At 39.5% G+C, this 24,154-nt stretch overlaps 1 protein-coding gene across 2 annotated transcripts in view; it reads right to left on the reverse strand.

Annotated features, from left to right (window-relative positions):
• aff2 (AF4/FMR2 family, member 2) overlaps positions 1-24,154 on the reverse strand; it is a 211,308-nt gene that overhangs the window by 18,345 nt on the left and 168,809 nt on the right. For both annotated transcript variants that reach the window (XM_037780205.1, XM_037780204.1), the window contains exons 11-17: positions 20,260-20,377; positions 18,605-18,707; positions 17,880-18,030; positions 17,484-17,699; positions 14,238-14,442; positions 5,900-6,973; positions 5,694-5,809 (exon numbers count right to left, since the gene is read on the reverse strand). In XM_037780205.1, the coding sequence (XP_037636133.1) occupies positions 5,694-5,809; positions 5,900-6,973; positions 14,238-14,442; positions 17,484-17,699; positions 17,880-18,030; positions 18,605-18,707; positions 20,260-20,377 (1,983 nt within the window). The remainder of the gene's footprint in view (positions 1-5,693; positions 5,810-5,899; positions 6,974-14,237; positions 14,443-17,483; positions 17,700-17,879; positions 18,031-18,604; positions 18,708-20,259; positions 20,378-24,154) is intronic.

Genomic DNA, 24,154 nt, shown 5'->3' on the forward strand with positions numbered 1-24,154 from the left:
GCGTTAACGCAAATTTGTTTGGACGCCACTAATTTCTTTAACACAATAACGCAATCAGTCTTTCTGAGGTTGTAGCGGGCTCAGTTTTAAAGCTAAATACCCGAAAGAATCCATTGGTACCAACCATGTCATACCATGTCGCAAAGGAGGTTAAATAACGCTCCAAACTTACACTAAATTTTGGTGAGGAAAAACTGGCATGGCCATTTTCAAAGGGGGCCCTTGACCTCTGACCTCCAAATATGTGAATGAAAATGGGTTCTATGGGTACCCACGAGTCTCCCCTTTACAGACATGCCCACTTTATGATAATCACATGCAGTTTGGGGCAAGTCATGGTCAAGTCAACACGCTGCAAGCTGTTGTTGTCTGTTGGGCTGCAGTCTGTCATGTTATGATTTGAGCATATTTTTTATGCTAAATGCAGTACCTGTGAGTGACTTTTGGAGCTAGTGCTTCTAGCTACTTTCATTGGAAAAAAGTTGGCAACACTGGGCTGGGTTTTTTGGTTGGATCATTCTTTAAATCGAGTGCACTCATTACTACTTTCCATTTACGTTTCCCCATCTACGTCGACCTTCGCACCACCAAACATCTGAGGAGGGGGTCTCTCTTTGAATTTCCTCTCCCAGTGTTTCTTCCACTTTTGCCTGTTACATCACGTTCAACTTTTTTGTGTGACTTTTTTCTGTCTTTTGGAGAGCTTGGACTGGGTCAACAATGTTTTGTCAGTGATGGCATAATGAGACACTCTGATACATGAGGCAAGATTCGGGGCTACGCAATTTAATGGACTTGATTTTAACTTTGTTTGTCTTCACCATCACAATATTTCATCAACATTGTCCAAAAAAAGTACGTTCTAAGACATCCAGCATGTAAAACCCTACGTCTGAGCTAACAATGCCTAACTATCTTGTTGCGACTTCATTTGCAGTTGCTGAATGCTATTTTCCTTCTAAAACTGTTGTGATTCTGCCTTCCCTGCTAGAGCGTCGAGGATTATTCCCTCAGCTGCCTTATTGTTGCTCTTGTGACTCATATTGTTTGCAACACAACAGATAATATTTTTATGTTTTTCCTCTGCCTGGAAACTCTGGGGGTTTGATGCAGCGAGAAAAGTTGCTGAGCTTGCAGAACAACGCCCCGGGCCCCGACATTAGTGATAATATACAAAACCAGGGAGACAAAGACTAATTAGCTACTGTTGCGCGTGTGTTATGTGTGAGTTATGTGTGTGTGTGTGTATACTTTTGTGTCTGTACAGCATAATTGATGTGTGCAAGCGTGTTTGTGTGCATGACTATGCTAATTTGTGTGCATTTGTGTGTCTGTCCTTAAGTGGATGCCGGTGTGTGTGCAGGAAAGCATGTGAAAGCTCTCATTGCTCTTTTAAAGGGATAATAAGTTAAGAAATTTATAGCCCCGTAACACAAAATGACCACAGTATATCTGCCAAATATTCCTCTGCAATAGATTTGCAATGACTCACCAGCCAGGTGGGAAGATTTCTGGCTTCCAAGTGCAACTGATATTAAATTGTTTTTTTTGTTTTTTTCTGTTACAGCATACACACAGTAGCTCTGTAAATCACTCGTCCTGTGTTCTCCTTAGAGATAAAGTCAGAAACCAAAAGGGAGAAATTAATATTTTTTGGTTCCATGATGGCAACAACTATCTTTGAATTAATTTCATAGGAATACCATTAGGTGCTTAACATGCAGAGACGGGCAAAACAGCGGATGCGTCTGGAAGAGTGTTCTTTCTCTCTCTCTCAAAGACAGCAGCCTACATGACACTATCACGACATATGAATCCCCCCTTCCCTCTCACAGTCCAACAGTTAACTAGCTAGCTAGCCCTATAAGGGAGCCTGCAAACAGCGAAATGTGATCTGAGATCTGCAAAAACTGTCGCGAAACTCACTGCCCGACGACCTATCCTATAACCTTAACCGTTCGAGGTCAATGCCTAACCTTAACTATTCGAGGTCAATGCCTAACCTTAACCGTTCAAGGTCAATGCCTAACCTTAATGCCTAGCCTCAACTATTCGAGGTCAATGCCTAACTTTAACTATTCAAGGTCAATGCCTAACTTTAACTATTCAAGGTCAATGCCTCACCTTAACCGTTCGAGGTCAATGCCTAACCTTAACTATTCGAGGTCAATGCCTAACCTTAACTGTTCGAGGTCAATGCCTAGCCTCAACTATTCGAGGTCAATGCCTAACCTTAACAGTTCGAGGTCAATGCCTAACCTTAACTATTCGAGGTCAATGCCTAACCTTAACCGTTCGAGGCCAATGCCCAGCCTTAACCGTTCGAGGTCAATGCCTAACCTTAACTATTCGAGGTCAATGCCTAACCTTAACTATTCGAGGTCAATGCCTAACCTTAACTGTTCGAGGTCAATGCCTAACCTTAACTATTCGAGGTCAATGCCTAACCTTAACTATTCGAGGTCAATGCCTAACCTTAACTGTTCGAGGTCAATGCCTAACCTTAACTGTTCGAGGTCAATGCCTAGCCTCAACTATTCGAGGTCAATGCCTAACCTTAACAGTTCGAGGTCAATGCCTAACCTTAATGCCTAGCCTCAACTATTCAAGGTCAATGCCTAACTTTAACTATTCGAGGTCAATGCCTAACCTTAACCGTTCAAGGTCAATGCCTAACCTTAACCGTTCGAGGCCAATGCCTAACCTTAACCGTTCGAGGTCAATGCCTAACCTTAACTATTCGAGGTCAATGCCTTACCTTAACTATTCGAGGTCAATGCCTAACCTTAACTGTTCGAGGTCAATGCCTAACCTTAACCGTTCGAGGTCAATGCCTAACCTTAACTATTCAAGGTCAATGCCTAGCCTCAACTATTTGAGGTCAATGCCTAACCTTAATTATTCAAGGTCATTGCCTAACCTTAACTATTCAAGGTCATTGCCTAACCTTAACTATTCGAGGTCAATGCCTAACATTAGCTTTCCTGCTAAAGTCTTCAAACATGAAAAACATGAACACACATCTTGTCCTTTAATTAGCTTGTTGAACAACAACAAAACAAACATTCAACAGGAAAGAGTGCACTGCTAACGCCAGTTTGCAGGCTATCGCTAGAAAGCTAATTAACGTTAGCTGGTTTGCTGCAGCACATAAACCAGCATATACATACCTGCAAATGTCACTTCGGTACATTTAGTGATGCTGGTGTGGTCTTTGATATCACTAACAACACACTGTCTGACCACGACATGTAAGCTACAGTAAGTTGTTTACTTTGTGTCTCGTTAACGTCAATTAGCCTGCCACGGCTCTCAATAGAAACAAACATGGCCTCAGTCATTTTCCTCTCAGCCTTCAGTCAGTTGAGAGGAAAAGGAACATTTCGTGTATTTACTTCAATACATCTTTTTCCTTTTAGTGATGAAAAAACTATTGATAGAACATTAAAAACATTCAAATTATGTTTTTACTGGATGTTAAGACTATTAATGGCCCTAATTGAAATTTCATGTGCTCAAATGCTCAAAAAACACAGGTAAAACAACATCTTCCAAGGGTAAAAACTTGATCATTAACACATCTTCTCTAATTATCTGTTGTCAAAATACAACTGTCTGATTAAAAAAGGGTGATAATAACTGTTAAAAGTCACAGTTTAGAAATAGCTGAATGGGTCTGAGCCGGATGATCACATCATCCACTTTATAGCTTCCATAAAAAGCCTCTAAGATGATAAACAGACACTCCGAGACGTCTGCCGTACAATGTCATGGGTTCATGTCCGGGTCACCCTCCTCTTTCCCTGCTGTACACTCTTTGATAACGCTGAGATGCTATAAAAATATTTCCTCTGCAGCTGTCACGTTGAAGGTTATTTATAGCGACTAGCGGCTTAGTCTGTTTTTAATAATTCACGTGGAAAGCTGAAATTCAGTTTGTTATTCCTGTGTCACAGTGTGGATTGAACTTACCTCTCCGGTGACTTCATCGCCGCATTAAAAATGTTAAGCCTTCCTAAAAATACTCAGTAAACTTGTCTGAGGAGAATGTGGTGTTTAGTGGAAGAATGGGGAGTTTACATGAATAACTTAGTTCTCAAGATTTTCTTATGTAATTCAGCCACTTTTATAGGGTACTTTAAGTCTTGATTCACAATGAGCATGAATAACTGTCCTCCCTGTCAACTAACATGGTTTGGAAACACACTAGTAGTGCTGTGGAGCAATGTGAGTCCCCGTTTGAGTAGTTTTTTTGTGCATGTGCATGACAACGTTCATGCAGGCAGGTGAAGCAATATTTGTCCTGCCGATGGTTTCACGTTATACCTCACCTCAACCAACTGTTGATAAGTGGAGTACTGTGCCAACAATGGCAATGAAGAGGAAGACTGCTAGGAAGCAAACACAGATGTAAACAATATAGGTTTCAAATGATTCCAAAGCTACGCAATCAACAGACTTGTTAAGGACACAGACAATGTGTTTTGTAATAATTAAGGCTGTCAATTGATTACAATATTTAATTGCGATTAATCTCATGATTGTCCATCTTTAATCACGATTAATCGCAAATTAATCGCACATTTTTTATCCGTTCAAAATGTACCTTAAAGGGAGATCTGTCAACTATTTAATACTCTTATCAACATGGGAATGGAGAAATATGCTTGTTTTATGCAAATGTATGTATATATTTTAGGGCTGTTAAAGTTAGCGCGATAATAACACGTTAACACAAATTTGTTTTAACAACATACATTTTTTTAACGCATTTATGCAACTTTGTTTTTTTTAAGTTGCAGTGGGCTCAGTTTTAAAGCTAGGGTGAAGATACTGGCATCATATGAAACTAGAAAACCTGAGGAATCCATTGGTACCAACCATGTCATAAAAGAGGCTAAATAACACTCTAAACTTACACTAAATTTTAGTGAAGGAAATCTGGCGTGGCCATTTTCAAAGGGGTCCCTTGACCTCTGACCTCAAGATATGTGAATGTAAATGTGTTCTATGGGTACCCACGAGTCTCCCCTTTACAGACATGCCCACTTTATGATAACTACATGCAGTTTGGGGCAAGTCATAGTCAAGTCAGCACACTGACACACTGACAGCTGTTGTTGCCTGTTGGGCTGCAGTTTGTCATGTTATGATTTGAGCATATTTTTTATGCTAAATGTAGTACCTGTGAAGGACAATATTTGTCATTGTTTTGTGTTGTTAATTTCCAACAATAAATATATACAAACATTTGCATAAAGCAGCATATTTTCCCACTCCCATGTTGCTAAGAGTATTAAATTCTTGACAAATCTCCCTTTAAGGTACATTTTGTACAGATAAAAAATGTGTAATTAATTTGCAATTAATCGTTATTAAACATTTTAATGGATTGACAGCCCTAATATATTTATTATTGGACATGGTTGACATGGTTGGTACCAATGGATTCCTCAGGTTTTCTAGCTTCATATGATGCCACTCTAGCTTCAAAACTGAGGCCGCTACAACCTCTGAAAGTTTGAAATCGCAAGTTGCGTTAATCCGTTAAAAATAATTTGCGTTAACTCATTATTATTGCGTTAACTTTGACAGCCCTAACTGTAATGCAAACATAACTTTTTGTTTTGTTCTGTTTGACTTTCCTTTGGGGGATTTAACCTAGCGGGTGTGTAAAGTACGTTAATACTCACTCTGTAGAGCTGTTCTTGTGGTTGTGTATTGGAGAGATGCAGGGTGGGAGGAGCTGACAGTCTTTGTCCAATCGCAGCTTCTTATTGCCGTTGACTGATGAATCACTGTGGTCCGACTGGAATATAGAGGACAGAAAACACACTAGTACAGTATTTACGAGAAAATGGTTATGGACTTAAACAGAGAGAATCCTGTGCCACAGCACCTTGTGTTTCCTCTTGCTCTTGCTGGTGTGTTTCTCTGTTGGGACCACCATGTTTCCAGCTGCCTGCCTCCTGTGTTTGCCTCCGTTCTCTCCTCTCTCCGTCCTCCCTGCCAGCCTGGGATTACTCTGCTCTTGCACAGGGGGGTTGTCCTGGACCCCCAGACCTTGGCACACCTTCTCTCTGTCCCTCCCCGTCGTCCTTTCCCTCTCCCCGAGCCCCAATCTTTCTCTGTCCTCTCTGTCCATCTGCCTCTCTCTCTCTGTTAATCTGTCTCTGTCACCTTGCCTCTCTCTGTCCTGCACTAATCGCTCATTCTCTTCGTCCTGTTTCTCCCCTTTAGGTAACTTCTGCCTCTCTCTCGGACCTGGCAACTCTCTCTCAGCCTGCTTCTGTCTTTCTCTCTCGGCCAGCCCCGTCCTCTCCCTCTCCCCCTGTCTCTCTCTGTCTCTCCCTTCACTTCCGTCCCTTTCGGCCATTCCCACCCTGGATCTTTCCCCCAAACACTGGCCAGGCACCCTGCTGAGCAAACTCAGGTCAATTTTCACCCATAAACTCTGGATCTCTTGGTATTCCCCCAAGGGGGACAGAGGCACCTCGTGTCCAATGTTGGGAGGTGATGACACGGACACCGGGTCTTTGCACTGCCCTCCTAACCCTCCAGGATCAGGAACAGAAGTGCCAAATGAACCACTTATGTTGCTAATGCTTAGGGAGTTACAGCTACTACTGCTGCCATTACTACCACTGCTGATGCTACTATTACTACTGCTGCTACCATTAGTGGTCACATTGCTACCATCTTTGACTCGAAGTCCCTTCCCACCAAATGTTCCCAGACTCCCCACGCTGCCAGCGGAGCCGAGGCACGGGGGGAGAGGCGTGTGCATGTGTGTGTTGGACAGAGTCTGTGTGTTAATTGCAGAGCGTGTCGTCTCAGGTGGCAGAGTGGGGATTTTGAGGGCTTCCTCCGAATCCGAGTGGCATTCAGAGGAGGAGGAGGATGAATCCGTTTCGATGAATTCTCGGGACTTGGGTGTGATTTTGGTGCTTGGACCTCTGTGTTTCCTCTTGTCCTGTTTTAAAGACAAAAAATGACAAAGGACAAAAGGGAGTGAGCTTTAAGATGATTGAATTATACTGCTAATAATTATTCATATGCACCGACCTATGAAAATCACTATGGCTGCTAATCAGGAGTGTGCACACAAAAACACATGTCATTTGTAATCTATGGGGTCATTATTGTAGCAAAATTATTTGCAAATGTGTGTGGAGAGTTGCGTAACTGTAGCTCAATCTGTGTGACCGTAATCAGATTTGTAAATGTGTAAAAGAATCTCTAAATGCGTATTGAGATTTGTAAATGTGTACAGGAATCTGCAAATGTGTATTCAGAATCTGTGTGCGTTGTTCAGATTTGTAAATATGTAAAGTGATCTCTAAATACGTACTGAGATTTGTAAATGTGCACAGTTTTGTCTACACATTTACAGATGTATGTACGCATTTACAGATTTGTCTACAAATTTACAAATGTCAATACAGATTTGGAGATTCTTTTTACATTTGAGATTTTCAAATGTATAAAAGAATCTATAAATGCATAATGAGATTTGTGAATGTGTACAGGAATCTACAAATATGTATTCAGAATCCATGTGTGCATAATCAGATTAGTAAATATGTAAAAACAATCTCCAAATCTGTATTGAGATTTTGTAAATTTGTTTACAAATTTGTACACATTTACAAATCTCAATACACTTGCAAATCTGAATACACATTTAGAGATTTTTTTTTACACATTTCTTTTTACAAATCTGATTACGCACACACAGATTCTGAATACACATTTGCAGATTCCTGTACACATTCACAAATCTCAATACGTATTTAGAGATTCTTTTACACATTTACAAATCTCAATACACTTGCAAATCAGAATACACATTTGCAGATTTCTTTTACACATTTACAAATATGATTACGCACATAGATTCTGAATACACATTTGCAGATTCCTGTGCACATTCACAAATCTCAGTACACATTTAGATCATTTTTTTTTAGACATTTACAAATCTGATTACGCACTCACAGATTGAGATACAGTTACATAACTCTTCACACACACTTGCAAATAGTTTTGCTAGACTAATGGCCCCACAGTAATCTCTCTACACCCTCCACTGTGTAAAATACTAAACTACTACCATGATAAAAAGAAGGCTTTTTATCTTTTGCTATCTCAATGAAAGAAATCTTGCTTATATGTTATCAGCCAGTGCATTTTTAAGCCCCTGCAGTTGACAGAAAGTATAAATCAATGAAGCTTAAAATATATATTACTGCATGTGATAATATCGAGCAAATTAGGCAGCGCAGGCTTGTTATACTAATCTGTGAAGTGAAAAGTGAAACATGTTTGTCTAATTTTGTACGTCAGGGATATTCACTGCACACTAGTCACATAACTCAGCGTGGGCAATCTGATGTCACATGCAAATTAAGAGATTCAAAAAAGAAGAGTTTATCTTTATCAAAGATCAGTCAGTGTCCGCTAAAAGTTTCTCCTCACTGCTGGCAGCAATGGTATTCAGCCTTGATTGCTGTCAGTAACAGTATGCCAGTTTTCAGACATGCAAATCCCCTCACTGGTGGAGTCTAGACTTAGAATAACTGGGAAAGTGAATAAGTGATGCCTTTTCTAAAAGCTGCAGCACATTGGTGACTACTCGCAGTGACCTTTCAGCCCTGTACTCTCAAAGTACACAATCACTGTCATTAAACTGTCACAGAATTTCCTAATTTCCTAAACAGCTGGGCACTGTAGTTTCTAGCAAACATTGCTCAAACAGGAGGAAATAATGCATTTGTTGAGGACTATTTTCAGCTGCGGATTAATACACATTGGGTGCTCTATTGAGTGTTTACGGCAGCAGAATTGAGTCAAAATAAACTACAGTGCCTGTGTTCATTGTAATGAAGGAACATTTTTGTGGAGTTCTATTGCACAGAGGAATATACACAGCAGGCTTTGGCTACACGGACAATAGTTGTTGATTGACTTGGATCGATTCATCGTTGTTTTTTGTCTTAGAGAGAGAGCGTTCCTATTGGCTGTTCATTTAACAGAGGCATGTGTCAATCACTCTCAAACTCCAATCAAACGTAGCACTATGAATTAATATTCTGTTACTGTAATGCCTATTTCTCGTGTAAAATGTTGTCAGAAACATCTTGTAGTGTACTGTTTAGCTGTAAACTGAGAAAGTTTGCTCCGGCTGGTGGGCAGGAGCTTGGTTGATTTCCTCAACTGATCTCAACATGGCTTCCGGGTCACAAACTTTCTCATTTTACAGCTAAACAGTACACTACAAGATGTTTCTGTAAACATTTGAGGTGAGAAATAGGTATTACAGTAACAGAATATTGATACATATTTGATCAGTGCTGCCTAGTTTGACCGTTTGATCGGACGGCAAGGCTCCAGCTCGGCTCTGATTGGTTGTTTTCCTCCGGTCTGTGAAATCTTGTAGATGCCATAGGAGCACCGGAGGACACCGAGGCACTTGATTTTTTTTCATATTACCTGTCTCATGCACTACTGTCAGGATATAGTGACCGTTGTTGATAATAAGAAAAATGATACCATTGTTGATAATAAAAAAAATATCAAATATCACCCCTTTAAGTGAGGAAACTGTTTTATGGTTGTTTGTGCAACATCAATCTCGGAAGCCATCCGCTATCGGCCTGACAACAATTTAGCCTCTGTGGGCAACGGCCAATATTTTTGGGTTCCGGTGTAGCCAGCAGATATCCGGATTACGGATGCTAATTTAGAATATTTTTTCTAACCGATAGCCGATCCATGTTAACCGATTATTAACCATTAACTGACAAGATAAATGCGTTTCATGCAGTGGTGCTGTGGTTTTAGTGCGTAACAAGCCGCCCAGAAGCAACGATAAGCCGATGCACAAACAGGTTAAATCCATCATTTATCACCAGCTGTAGTGTATGCGCAAAACAGACAACTGAGACCGCAGTTCACCCGTCCGGAAGAATTAGCAGCCACGATGCTGAGTGCTTTGTCCTGGACACATGCAGCCACTTTAGTCTACACCGCATCAATTAGTTTAGCTGCAAGGTTGTCAGCTGTATGTCTGCCTGGCGTTCTCTGTCAGCCTGGCAAATATTGGATTTCCAGGCCAAGACTTCCTCTTTCGTGCGCCAGTCATTGTTTGCAGTCCGAGTTTTGCTGCTTTGACACCTCAACTTCCCTTTTGGGATCAATAAAGTCAATCGATCTATCTATCTATCTATCTACTAGTAACTTGAGACGCGAGAATGGAATTGAAGTTGAGAGACGACGTCTACGACCAGATTGTTTCATGTTTCAATGTAGATACATTTTTCAAAAAAGCTAATAAAAAGCTATCAGAGATTGCGTATTGTCCAATGCGTTCCGCCTCTTTTGCTCTCCACATGGACTGTTTACCTGCATGCAACCAAAGACTGCTCAAACGTGATTGGTCAACACTACTCGGACTACAAAAGGACACCCGAACGATACCAAAATCTTCTCCCGTTTCCTACAGATTCTACATTAATATGTAGATATCTGTTTATAGAGATTAGTGCATGATCAATTCATCATCCTGACGTTCTTCTTGTGTGAGGGATGTGTGTGAATGATGCCGGCAAGCAGAACCAGCCTGCGTCTGCTTAGCTTACTTTCTTGACAGCTCTGCAGAATTAACACCTGCATCTCTGACCTTATTTTGCATCCAATCAAAAATTGTCCCTCAGATGTTAAATGCTTGATTTTTAGATGTGAAATGATCAATGATTGTTGTTTGACACAAAAGGAAGTAAATCGCAGTGCTGCGTGTGCAACATCAACATGAGATAACAACTACAGAGCTAGATGCAGAGAAGAAAATACCACTAATGTTCCCAGTCTGGAGCAAAACCCACTCGCTTGGCAGACACAAGGCGACAGTTTTTCTCAAACTTTTGGAATCATTCCAATGCATGTTGCCATCTGCAAAATCCAATTTCAATAAACGGCATGTTGTGTTTTGTTGAAAAAGAAAAGAAAAACCGTCCCCTGTATAATGCGTCTCTACACTGCTGGCAAAAGCTTTTCCTTTCTTGAGCAGAAGTTTTTCGGCAATGTTTTCTGGAAAGTTCTTCTCTCCTCACTGTTGACACCAGCGTTAGCCGTCCTGCCAGCTGTTCCGCGCAGCTAAGGCTGGCAGCGGATCAAGTGTCGTGACAGCCCCCACAGCACAGGTTGCAGATGTTAGCACTGATCTTTATTTTTAGGTTATTTTTGGAATAAAATGGGGGAATGTTTCAGCTGGTACAGCTATAGACATACTGCAGGTTGTTGTTGTCGACATCAGATTATGTAATGCACCTCTATATGTAAATCATGTAGAATCAACTATGATAGAGTGGATCTAAATTGACAGCCCTTGAGAATTACTGTAGTGAAATTTTTAGATTTTTTAATAATGCACCTTTAAAGTGGGCAGTAGGCAGAATGTTTTTGGCATCATTGGGCAAAAATTCCATAATAACCTTTCAGCATATTGTAATTAAAGTGTTCTGAGATAAAACTAGACTTCTGCACCTCCTCATGACTCTGTTTTCAGGCTTTAAAAAATCTGACGGGAGACTTTGGCCAATCACAGGTCATTTCAGAGAGAGAGCGTCTTCAGTAGGAACCAATGGTCTTGGGGCTGAGTATAGATTCATATTTGATCAGCGCTGAAAGCACCGGAGGACACAGAGGCACATGATTTTTTTCAGATTACCTGTTTCATGCACTACTGTCTGGATATAGTGACCTTTTTATAAAAATAACTTTTTTTAATCATATTTGCTCCAGCCTGCCTACCCCAACTTTAAGTCATACACAGTAGTTGAGGAAAAGCCTTGCAGTGGGATACGTGGCATTATTTTTTTGTTCTTTATTTTTGTTTTCCTGAAGCTGATTATTGTTGAAAAAATAAACACATTTGATAAGTACGCATTAAATAATGAATTAAACGTACTGTGAGAGTGAATCAAAGTTTGAAGCTGTGGGTGGCTGTCAGACTGATTGAATCTCAGCTTGCCGTTGAAGAGGAGGCAGATGTCAGGGTCAGACATGTCACTCACAGGTCGGTTTTGTCAGCCTGTAAGGTCAGCTGCTGTTTGCTAGTTGTTGATGTCAAAATGCAGTTTTTATTGTTTCAGTATTACGGATGGCTCTCGGTCAATTTGTTGATTTGTCTCAGAGTTTTTCAAGCATATTTTCTTCAGAAAAACGGAAAGGAAATTTGTTTTGCAAAGCAAACAAATGCAAATGATGTGTGTCATAAAGATCAACAAAGATCAAAACATGGCACATCCTGAAATAAATTCGAGAGAGTACGTAGTAGTTGGATGAACTGGTTCACTTCTTTTGTTCTTCCAAAGTCGATTGTGAACATTCATCTCTGTCAACCTTACTTCAGTGGATGTTTCTCTTGAGTTACATAAGGTCAACATTTACAGTTTTTTTTATGACCATGGACTGATTTACAAACTGCTAACAATATCGTGTTGATTATTTGTTGACAATGACATTTTTTACCTTAAAAACCTGACTTATTTTTTTACCTAAAGCAACGATTAGGGATATTTTCTAGGGCTGTAAATCGACTGATCGCAAATTAATCACACATTTTTATCTGTTCAAAATGTACCTTAAAGGGAGATTTGTCAAGTATTTAATACTCTTATCAACTTGGGATTGGATAAATATGCGCTGACTTGGCTATGACTTGCCCCAAACTGCATGTGATTATCATAAAGTGGGCATGTCTGTAAAGGGGAGACTCGTGGGTACCCAGAGAACCCATTTTCATTCACATATCTTGAGGTCAGAGGTCAAGGGACTCCTTTGAAAATGGCCATGACAGTTTTTCCTCGCCAAAATTTAACCTATGTTTGGAGCGTTGGCGTAGAGTATCTTCACTCTAGCTTTAAAACTGATCCCACTACAACCTCCCAAAGATCGTTTGCGTTAATTAAATAAATTAGTGCCGTTAAAATTAATTTGCGTTAATGAGATATCGCGTGAACTTTGACAGCCCTACTATTTTCATCTTATGTTGCACTTATTGGTTTAATTGTTATATAATCTTCATTCCTGTCTTTTTCTATCTATATCTTTCTTACATAAAGCCAGTTCACTGTAAGTGCCTTTCTTTCTTTCTTTCTTTCTTTCTTTCTTTCTTTCTCTCTCCTTGAAACTACCTAATCTTCATAAAACCACAGAGTGTTCACTCATTATAGGTTGAGACGTCGGTCGATGATTCAGTCCATCTCTCTGACTCCCTCTCTTACTTTCCATATTTCGATAAAACCAGTCAGTGTTGAGCCATAATGGTCATGTAATAATACAGTTTTCATCCTGTGGAATTTTATGGCTTTGACAACTCATCCGGAGACAATAAGGATGAAGTGATCATTGCAGGATACACGGACAGTGCTACATGTGTGCAGCACTTGGTTTTAAACTGTCTTTTTTTATTTTTTATTTTTTTATTCCAGATGTTGATAAGTGAAGGTTAAATGTCCCAAGGTGTTTGTGTCATGCACTTCTTCCTCGAGAAAGTAATTTGAATGAAAATGGGATTGTTAGATTCTAGCAGTCATAAATAATAGCTGGATTAACTTTGAGAGATTAGCATATGAGCAACCATTAAAGCAGCAGGGTAGAATTGGAGCAAAATTTTATAAAACGGTCACTACATCCTGACAGTAGTGCATGAGATCTGAAAAAAATCATGTGCCTCTGTACTCCCAATGGCATCTGCAAGATTTCCCCCACTGCAGAAAAACAACCAATCAGAGCCGAGCTGGACCCTTGCCGTCTCTGAGCAGCTGTCAATCACTCGCAAACTCCGATCAAACGGTCAAACTATAGGCAGTGCTGATCAAATATGAATCTATATTCTGTTACTGTAACCTGTACTGCAGCCATGTTGAAAACAGTTGAGGAAATACCAAGCATCGCCCACCAGCCGGAGCAAACTTTCTCATTTAACAGCTAAACAGTACACTACAAGATGTTTGTGAAAACATTTGAGGTGAGAAATAGGCATTTCAGTAACAGAATATTGGAATGGTTGGAATGCATTGGAATGGTTCCAAAAGTTTGTTCCCCCAATGATGCCAAAAAAAAGTTCTGCCTACTGCCACTTTAAGGCTACTTACTGAGAAGAAATATGGAGAAACTCTTTACGCTCTTCCCCCATAAACACACACATGTGCATCCCACCCCCAGAAACTAACCTGGTTTACACTGACAGCAGGTATTGGCACGGGGGTTTGCTGTAGCGCCGCTGGTGGAGTAACTGTGTTGTTGTTTGAGTTGGTAGCACTGCGAGGTTCTTTCCTGGGGGCTGTTTTCCCATTGGGGGGTTTGGTTCGTGGCCTCGGGGGGTTCTGAAGCTCCAGGGAGGGGGGAGGCAACAGGTCCTTCTCCCTCACTGCAGGGCTACAGTGGGAACAAAATACAGCGTCACAATCCGTATTAGATTCACCCTTGAGCAAGGCACTGCTGCTGTCATGCTGTATTACACTGACAAACAGTAGACGATAATGCTCGCCTCGGCCAGCTGCGGGGGGTGATTGTGTGTTAAAATGAAAAAAAATATATAAGACAGCATGAAATAATTGAAAACAGCATGCATTCAGCCGAACTTGTTTGGATGTGGAAACCTAAAAAATGGAACGGGGAAGGGAAGGAGTGGTTGAGGGAGAAAAGAATAAAGAGACGAAGCTAGGAAGTCTGTGTTTTTCTTCCAATTAGCCTAACATCAAGCTGAGCAGCCAGTTTGGCATGGCATCTACTCAGTCTGAGCATTTTTCACAGCAGATGTGGGAGTGACAATTTTCAATGGCTAGCTGCCAAGAAGCTCAGTGATCCACTGGAGCCTCTGGAAGCTCTCCATACTAAGTGACAGCGTTGTTTTAACAGCAATCGTAATAGTTTTACCAATAACAAGTGACATGTAAGTTATAATACATAGTTACTAGTCAAGAAATAAGTTGTTAGTAGGTCGGTCAATTGATTAAAATATTTAAATGCGATTAATCCCATGATTGTCCATAGTTAATCGTGATACTCACAAATTAATCGCACATTTTTTTATCTGTTCACAATGTACCTTAAAGGGAGATTTGACTATTTTTTATTACTCTTATCAACATGGAAGTGGGAGAATATGCTTGCTTTATGTATGTATATATTTTAGGGCTCTTAATAACGCGTTAACACAAAATCATTTTAACGCCACTTATTTCTTTAACGCAATCAATCTTTCAGAAGTTGTAGCAGGCTCAGTTTAGAGTGAAGATACTAGCATCATATGAAACTAGAAAAAACCTAAGGAATCCATCGGTACCAACCAATCAGTCATACTAGCCTGTCGCAAAGGAGGTTCAATAACGCTCCAAATTTGCGCTAAATTCTGGAAAGGAAATAGGTTCTATGGGTAACCACGAGTCTCTCATTTTATGATAATCAGATGCAGTTTTGGGCAAGTCATAGTCAAGTCAGCACACTGACACACTAGATACTTGACAAATCTCCCTGTACGGTACATTTTGAACAGATAAAAAATGTGCGAAAAACTGAGCCTGCTGCAACCTAAAAATCACAATGCGTTAAAGAAATTAGTGACGAATTAAAACGAATTTGCGTTAACACGTTATTATCGGGTTAACTTCGACCACCCTAGTTGTTACAATAGTTTTGATGTTCTTAAAATATCTCACTTGAGACAATGAATTTGCACTTCCATCAGTTAGTTAAGACTGCGCGTCAACATTACATAATTTGACTGCTGATTCACTAGAGGCACACGGGCACAACAAAGATCCTTAGGCCCTTTAAGCGATGCTCGGGGGCTTACTGCAGAACATGGAATTTTGCGGTAGAACTTAAGAGCTGGTAAGAGGCCCCGGGGTAGACCCAGAACACGCTGGAGGGATTATATATCTCGTCTGGCCTGGGAACGCCTCGGGGTCCCCAAGGACGAGCTGGTAAACGTTGCTGGGGAGAGGGACGTCTGGAATTCCCTGCTTAACCTGCTGCCCCCATGACCCGGTCCCGGAAAGGGGAAGTAAATGTATGGAAATTAAGAGCCATTGTTTCAGTGAACCAGCTATCAAAAAGATACTTAAAAAGTTGATTGGGTGGCTTTCTCGTCCTGAATCCATAACTTGCGGCGTCCCCCAGGGGAGTATCCTGGGGCCATTATTATTTTTATTATATATTATAAATTATCTTGACGATGCTGCACTGATAAGACTAAAAGACTAAAGTAGAGAATATGTTAAAATGTGGCTCTCTGATAAAAACACACCCCACATTTAGAAAAAAACTAACACCGTTCATTTTGGATATTTTTAGTTAAATTTTAGAGAATTAGTTGTGAAAAAAATAAATAGTTGGCCAGGAAAGGGCAGGGCCTCATGTTCAATGCCATTTTGACTATGACTTATTAGAAAAGCTTCAGACTTCTCAAGAAATGCTTACTAGGGTTGTATCCAAAAAACCTCCCACATCTGGACCTGGCACATATAAAGTCTTCATTTTCAAAGTCCTAATTATTCAAATTGTCTCCCTTACAACATTTTAAAGAATGTAGTGCCTGCTCACTTAGCTAAATATATTGTTTTTTGTCAGTGATTGCCATTTTTCACTAATAATTAGGGCTGTTAATAACGATATTTAATATCTTATTATATTATTTAATCGCGATTAATACCCATACAACCCATTTTCATTGAAATATCTTGAGGTCAGAGGTCAAGGGACCCTTTTGAAAATGACCATTCAGGACCGTTTTTTCTCAGCAAAATTTGGCGTAAGTTTGGAGCGTTATTTAGCCTCCTGACATGGTTGGTACCAATGGATTCCTTAGGTTTTCTAGTTTCATATGATACCAGTATCTTCACTCTAGCTTTAAAACTGAGCCTGCTACAACCTCCAAAAAATTGATTTAAGTTAATGCGTTAAAGAAATTAGCGGCATTTAAACAAACGTTTAAACAAATTTTGTATATATTATATATTATTTATTAATACTATTCTTGCCTTTTCACACACTTAATGATATATCCTATTTTCAGCATTATTATTATTATTGTACTATATATTATAGGTCGGAGGTAAATGGATTCCTTTGAAACTGTCTCGCCAAAATTTAGCGTAACTTTGGAGCGTCATTTAGCCTCCTTTGCCACAAGCTAGTATGACATGGTTGGTACCAATGGATTCCTTAGGTTTTCTTTTCATATGACACAGCTTCAAAACTGAGTCCAGTACAACCTCAAAGATCGCAAGTTGCGTTAATGCCTTAAAGAAATGAGTGGCGTTAAAACAAATTTGGATTAACATTGCTAATAATTTTACATTTTAAACGAATAATAAGTAAGTCTTTCTTTTGGGATACAACTACTAACTGATGATAAACACATTCAACTTAGCTAATATGTGAAGAAGGGTCTTGTACTCTCTTCCTCTGCCTACCTATGCTGGTTTGTTCTGCTCCATGTCTGGCTCTGATTATCCTCCACACTGTTTGACCTCTCCGTCCGTCTGGGCTGCTTCTTCCCTGTGGTGTTCCTCCTCGGGGTTGTGACCTCTGGCCCTGACAACAGGCCCGGCGACATCCTCATCTTTGACCTCTGGCTCTCCCCCGAGGCCTTCTGGCTGAGCTTGGCCTTGGCCTTCTCTCTGCCTGGGCTGAGGGAAGCAAGAAGTGATTTGTCTTTTATGGTTAGAGACACATTTTTGTCAGTTGTTGCCTATAATTTGTTCATCCTTCTGTCTGTGTGTTAGTCATTCATTAATTCATTTAGCAGACGTCATTTGAAAAGTTAGTCTGTCAAATTTCCCCCCAAAAAATACACTTGTCGCTCCTACCAGAAGGCTCCCCTGATCTCCTTGTGTTCCACCGTTGGTGCAGCTGGAACAGGGGCGCTGTTGGATCCGCAGGGTTTGGTCTTGGTTGCTGTACCCGCTCCTGGTGCTTCACTCCCTGGAGAAAAAGTCCTCGGACCCTGGGTGATGGAGCCTGGGCAGTGGACCATTAGACCAGAATAAATTTTCCAGATTAAACCAGATTTTATTTTATTTCTCCCACTATACAGAAGTGAAGCCAAAATATCCCGGATACGGGAGCTGCCATCTTGAGAATTTGACGTAATTTGGAGCCAGAGTCTGCGCAGTAGTGATCGGGAGGTGGAGCCGCGGTATCAAGGTCAACCGCCTGAATCAATCGGGGGGTCGAGCGCAGCAGCAGATTGTCAGTGAGAGAGAATCACAGCTGTCAATCATGACGTCTCATCCCCTTTTTTTAGCATCAAATAACGAATTAAAACCAAACTTATTCTAAAAATAAACTCTTGAACATACATCAGCGTGATAAGAACTACCTAAAATGACAGAAACCTTCTTTTGGAAAAATGTATTTGACGTGTACTTTGACTTTTTAGTTTGGCCCATGTCCCATTTGCTAACATGGAGGGGGTGGGATTTATGACCTATACTGCAGCCAGCCACCAGGGGGCGATCGAGATGTTTTGGCTTCACTTTTGGGGAGCTTTCATGTCGTCCATCTGTACATACAGTCTATGGTTCATACCAACCTGTGCCATGTTCTTGCTGTTGGGGAACCTGGGGTTTGGTTTGAGCTTGGACCTTATTCAACCAGCTGTCCAGCTGCCACTTGTTGGCAGAAGGGGGCTCAGGCTACAGGGGAACAAAACAATTTATGGATTATTAATACATATTTCAGAAGTCAATACACTCAAGGGAAGTAACAGATGTGATTTCCTTTCATGCTTTAAAAGGGACTTTGTCTTGAAATCATAAATCATTAAAGTGTTTATTTTCTGCAGACAGAAGAAACTATTTATTTTACTGACATCTGAAAGTAGCTCCATTTATTCAGTTTCTGTGTTGTGAATTGATTTGACATATCACTGTATATGTGTTACTTGCTATTACATGATGTTCTTTTTCTTTCTCTGCACGTCTCGCTCTCTTTCTCTCAGTGGGTATGACTGCAGAAGCCTATGAAACCAGGCAGCATTGAGCCATTAAAATAATGTGATAAATAACATTATAATTCAGCTCTCTGCAGTTAGAGTTTTATGACTTTCAGAACACCATCCAGAGATCGTGGGAAGAAACTATTCAGTGTACTAATGTACTATGACATTTTTGGACATACTATACTATGACTTTTTTTGACATATTACAATATGACTTTTTTCTGACTTTTTTTCGACATACTATATAGAATGTATAGAATGTTTTTAACATAGTCTACTATGACTTTTTTAATTTTTGGACATACTATACTATGAGCTCTTTTAAAAAAAATTTCGACATTACTATACTATGACTTTTTTTCGACATACTATAGTATGACTTTTTTTTTTTTCGAAATTCTATGCTATGAATTTTTTTTAGACACACTATACCATGACTTTTTTTTTTTCTCAACATACTATACCATGCCTTTTTTAAATCTTTTTCGATATATGCCATTTTTTCGACATACTATACTATGACTTTATTTTGATATACTTTTTTATTTATTTTTTTTTACTTTTTTCAACATACTTTACTATGACTTATTCATGACTTTTTTATACATATTATACTATGACGTTTTTTCAACAAATTATACTATGAAATTTTTTCGCCATATTATACTATGACTTTTTTTTTTTTTTTTTCAACATACTACTAATACATTTTCCAACATAGTATACTATGACGTTTTTCAACATACTATAGTGTTTTTTTTTTACTTTTTTTGACATACTATACTATTAATTTTTGTACGTCTTTTTTCAACATATTATCCTATGATGTTTTTTCTACATATTACATTATGACTTTTTTATGCCCTTCTTCGACATACTATACTGTGACGTTTTTTAACATACTATACTATGACGTTTTTCGACATACATGAACTAACATTATCAACAGAATGTGATGAGTTTGCAGTGTTGACGTTATGTCCAAGATGTCTATGAGCACGCTAAACAGCTGGCCCCAGCCCGTCCTGTTTTGTAATACTATTTTTACCTCAAGAGGCGATAGTGAGTCACTGTAGCGTCCAGTCTGCCCTCAGTCCAACATGAGATGATGAAGAAATAGAGCTACCTCAAGGGCTTGTCAATCACGTTTTTATGTTATCCTATGTTAGTTTATTGGTGAATTGTATGGACATTTCACCCATAAACTCATGTTATCTACTGTGTGCGAGTTTCACTTGTCATCCTACCTCTGGAGTGTGTGTGCGGGAGGCCTGATGATACTCGCTGTCACTGGAGCTGCTCTCTGATTCGTCTGTGTCTGACTCTGAGCTGCTCTCTGATTCACTGCTGCTCCCTGATGCTCCACTACAAAAGAAAGAAAGAAAGAAAGAAAGAAAGAAAGAAAAAGACATATTTCTGTTAATTATGTGCTTGTATGTTAAATAAGTCATTCCAACAGTTAGAAAATCAAAGTAGAATTTCTTTCTAAATCCACAGTGACAAAACAATCAACGGACGCCCTGTCAGTCTATCTGTAACGTGAGAGGACTTTGGAATTGAATCAGCATGTCACACTGTAACAAAACAAAAACAGATATAGTTTCACAAGATGGTGAGAAAGCACATCCATGGTCACTGTCGCTTCCAACAGGGTTACATCAAGATTCACACTAAACAGGGGACCAGAGAGGGATGCCCACTCTCTGCCTTGCTATTTGTCATTTTAAATGAACCACCTTCTAGCTCTATCTGGTAGACATGAAAAGAAAAAGGAAGTCACACAGCAAATTCAGAACAGAAGATTCAACTTTATGCAGATGATGTTTTACTTCATCTTCAAGAATGACTAAATTCACTAGAAGGATTGCCAGGAGGCAATCAACCACATACACTCTCAGAATACATCATCAATTCAACATACTTCCTATCTTAGTAAACACAAAGCCCGGAAAACTCCAACACTGCTTAAAAACCATTAACTTTCAAATAAAACTTGCATGTGTGGTATAGAACACATTTTCTTCATCACTATTAAATTAAGCCCTGTCAGCTTTACTGATTTATCCTGCCAGTTAGTCTCAATCAGTGTCAGAGTGATTTAGGGCATCCGCTAGGACATGGCATTCTCTCTTGCCCATATTTTGTCTTGTGACTTTGGTTTCAAGATTGTTGCTTCCCTTCCAGTCTAGTTTGAATGAGTTGCACTGTGAGTGAGCTGCAATGTTTTTTTTTATATTCCCATAAAGTAGTGCCAGACAAGTATTATTGATTTATTGATGATGCATGTTTGGTGGAGAGTCATGCTAATGCAGCATAGTCTCAGTACAGCTGCTGCTTTGCTGGTGTAAACTTTACAATTATATATGTTGCTATACTTTGTTTGGCTTTTGTTCAGAGCTTCATCTGAACCGACTGGTACCTGTTGTGTTGTTTTTGTTGTAAGTTTTAGGGCTGTCAAAGTTAACAAGATAATAAAGCATTAACACAAATTTGTTTTAATGCTGCTAATTTCTTTATCGCATTAACACAACTTGCGATGTTTAGGTTGTAGCGGGTTCAGTTTTAAAGCTAGATTGAAGATACTGGTATCATATGAAACTAGAAAACCTAATGAATCATTGGTACCAACCATGTCATACTAGCTTGTCGGAAAAACTGACTGGTAGGAAAAGTCAAAGTCAAGTCAGCACACAGATTTAGAGGTATGGGGAGGGGGGAATACCTCCACTGTTACATCAAAGACATCATCAAGATAATTCATAATCTACTCCAACTGCCTCAATAAGCAAAACGTATCATCAGACTCTTAAGTAAAGCAGAACTCTCACTAAGCGGTATAAATTAATCTTTGTTTATCTTTTCTGTTGTGATGTGTCTCATTTTACTAATTAAAAAAAAAAAGGATAATTATTGGGGAAGTCAGTCACCCTGTCACTGATTCAATAAAAATGACACCGAATACAATAAACGTCTATTAATAAACGCATAAACACAGCGTTATGAACCTGTTCAATTGTCTCATCCTCTCTGGTGCTTTGGTCGGCCTCGTGTTCATCCATCCTTCCACAGTGCTTTGAAATAGCCTCCTAGAGGCAACACACCCGCTCGTCCCAACTTAAGAATACACACAAACGCACTCGCACACACAGAAATTGCAATTATGTGTAGTTCTCTTTTTGTGTGCGAGTGTGAGTGTGCATGTAATTTCAGTTCAAGGCTGCCATCACAGCAGGCACCAATCTGTGTGAGCAGTCAAGCAGCAAATCCATCAACTGTTCCTGAGGCACACACGCACACGCACGCACACACACACACACACACACACACACACACACACACACACACGCACACACGCACACACACACACACACGCACACATGCACACACAGTGGCAGATACTGTATGAATGCAGTCTCTGCCCTGTTTTTCTTCTTCTATCATTACTCATCTCTTCTCTTTGTCTCTCCCTCGCTCTCTCTTTCAATTTCAATTAAATTTTCACCTCGCTTTGCTCTATTAGCATCACAGTTGAAACAATATTGGCAAAGCGTCGAGTTAATCTCCCTGTATACATGTTTGTGTGTGTTTGTGTTTCAGTCGTCCCTATGCAGACCCTCCTCCGTGCAATCACTGTCAGTTTTGTGTTTGGAAAACATATAAAAGTGGCCTCAGAAACTGTTTTCAACAATAATATAATAATAAAAAAAATTAATATAAAAAATAATTTCTGATTTTACTAAACAATGCTAGTAGCTACAGAGCAAGATCTTGTCTGTCTGAGTTTTCATTTTGGTTTTCCCTGCTGATGCTGGCTTGTAAATTAGCATCACAATAAAACAAGAAATGTAATCAGATATACGATTCCCATTAAGTAAGTTATTGCTCATTACATTCAGCTTTCTCTCTAAGCAGGATAATTTAAATTTCTTTCATCCACATTATTTCTAAATAACTTGGGGAAGTCATTGATGCACATACAAACAAAAATTAGCAGTATATCACTGGAAGCATGGGAAGGAATTACAACAGAGCTAAAAACAAAGCTGTAAGACTACCATCTGTCCCATTAAGTAGTGATCATCCAAAAACCTGCATTCATTATTTTTTGCCACTGAGCACAACATAACAATCATATCATCTTGATATATATATTAATGTATATATATATATATATATATATATAAACATTTAATCGCGATGAATCACATGATTGTCCATAGTTAATCGAGATTAAACACAAATTAATCACGCATTTATTTTTATCTGTTCAAAATGTACCTTAAAGGGAGATTTGTCAAGTATTAAATACTCTTATCAACATGGGAGTGGACATATATGTTTGTTTTCTACAAATGTATGAATATATTTATTATTGGAAATCAATTAACAACACAAAACAGTGACAAATATTGTCCAGAAACCCTCACAGGTACTGCATTTAGCATAAACGATATGCTCAAATCACAACATGGCAAACTCAAGCCCAACAGGCAACAACAGCTGTCAGTGTGTCAGTGTGCTGACTTGACTCTGACTTGCACCAAACTGCATGTGATTGTCATAAAGTGGGCACGTCTGTAAAGGGGAGACTTGTGGGTACCCATAGAACCCATTTTCATTCACATATCTTGAGGTCAGAGGTCAAGGGACCCCTTTGAAAATGGCCATGACAGTTTTTCCTCGCCAGACTTTAGCGTACGTTTGGAGTGTTATTTAACCTCTTTGTCGACAAGCTAGTACGACATGGTTGGTACCAATGGATTCCTTAGGTTTTCTAGTTTCATATGATGCTTCATTCTAGCTTTAAAACTGAGCCCGCTACAACCTAAAAATCACAAGTTACGTTAATGTGTCAAATAAATTACTGGCGTTAAAACTAATTTGTTATTACCGCATAACTTTGACAGCCCTAGTATTTACACATCCAGCAGACATGGAGCAACATTAACATTCATTTTGAGTTGTGTTTTCTGGCCACCTGATAAATGTGAGAACAATATTCACTCTCTTTTTAGCTCTGTTTTGGTCTCCACCAACTACTGAGAAAAATATGTGGCTCTTTAGCTGCTATGCTGCACTATGTTCACCAGCTAGTCGCTAATTGTGTGTGTCTGCCATTTGGTGCTGAGCAAAGCTGCTGGC

The sequence above is a fragment of the Sebastes umbrosus genome, chromosome 9, assembly GCF_015220745.1.
Source record: "Sebastes umbrosus isolate fSebUmb1 chromosome 9, fSebUmb1.pri, whole genome shotgun sequence".
NCBI lineage: Eukaryota > Metazoa > Chordata > Actinopteri > Perciformes > Sebastidae > Sebastes > Sebastes umbrosus.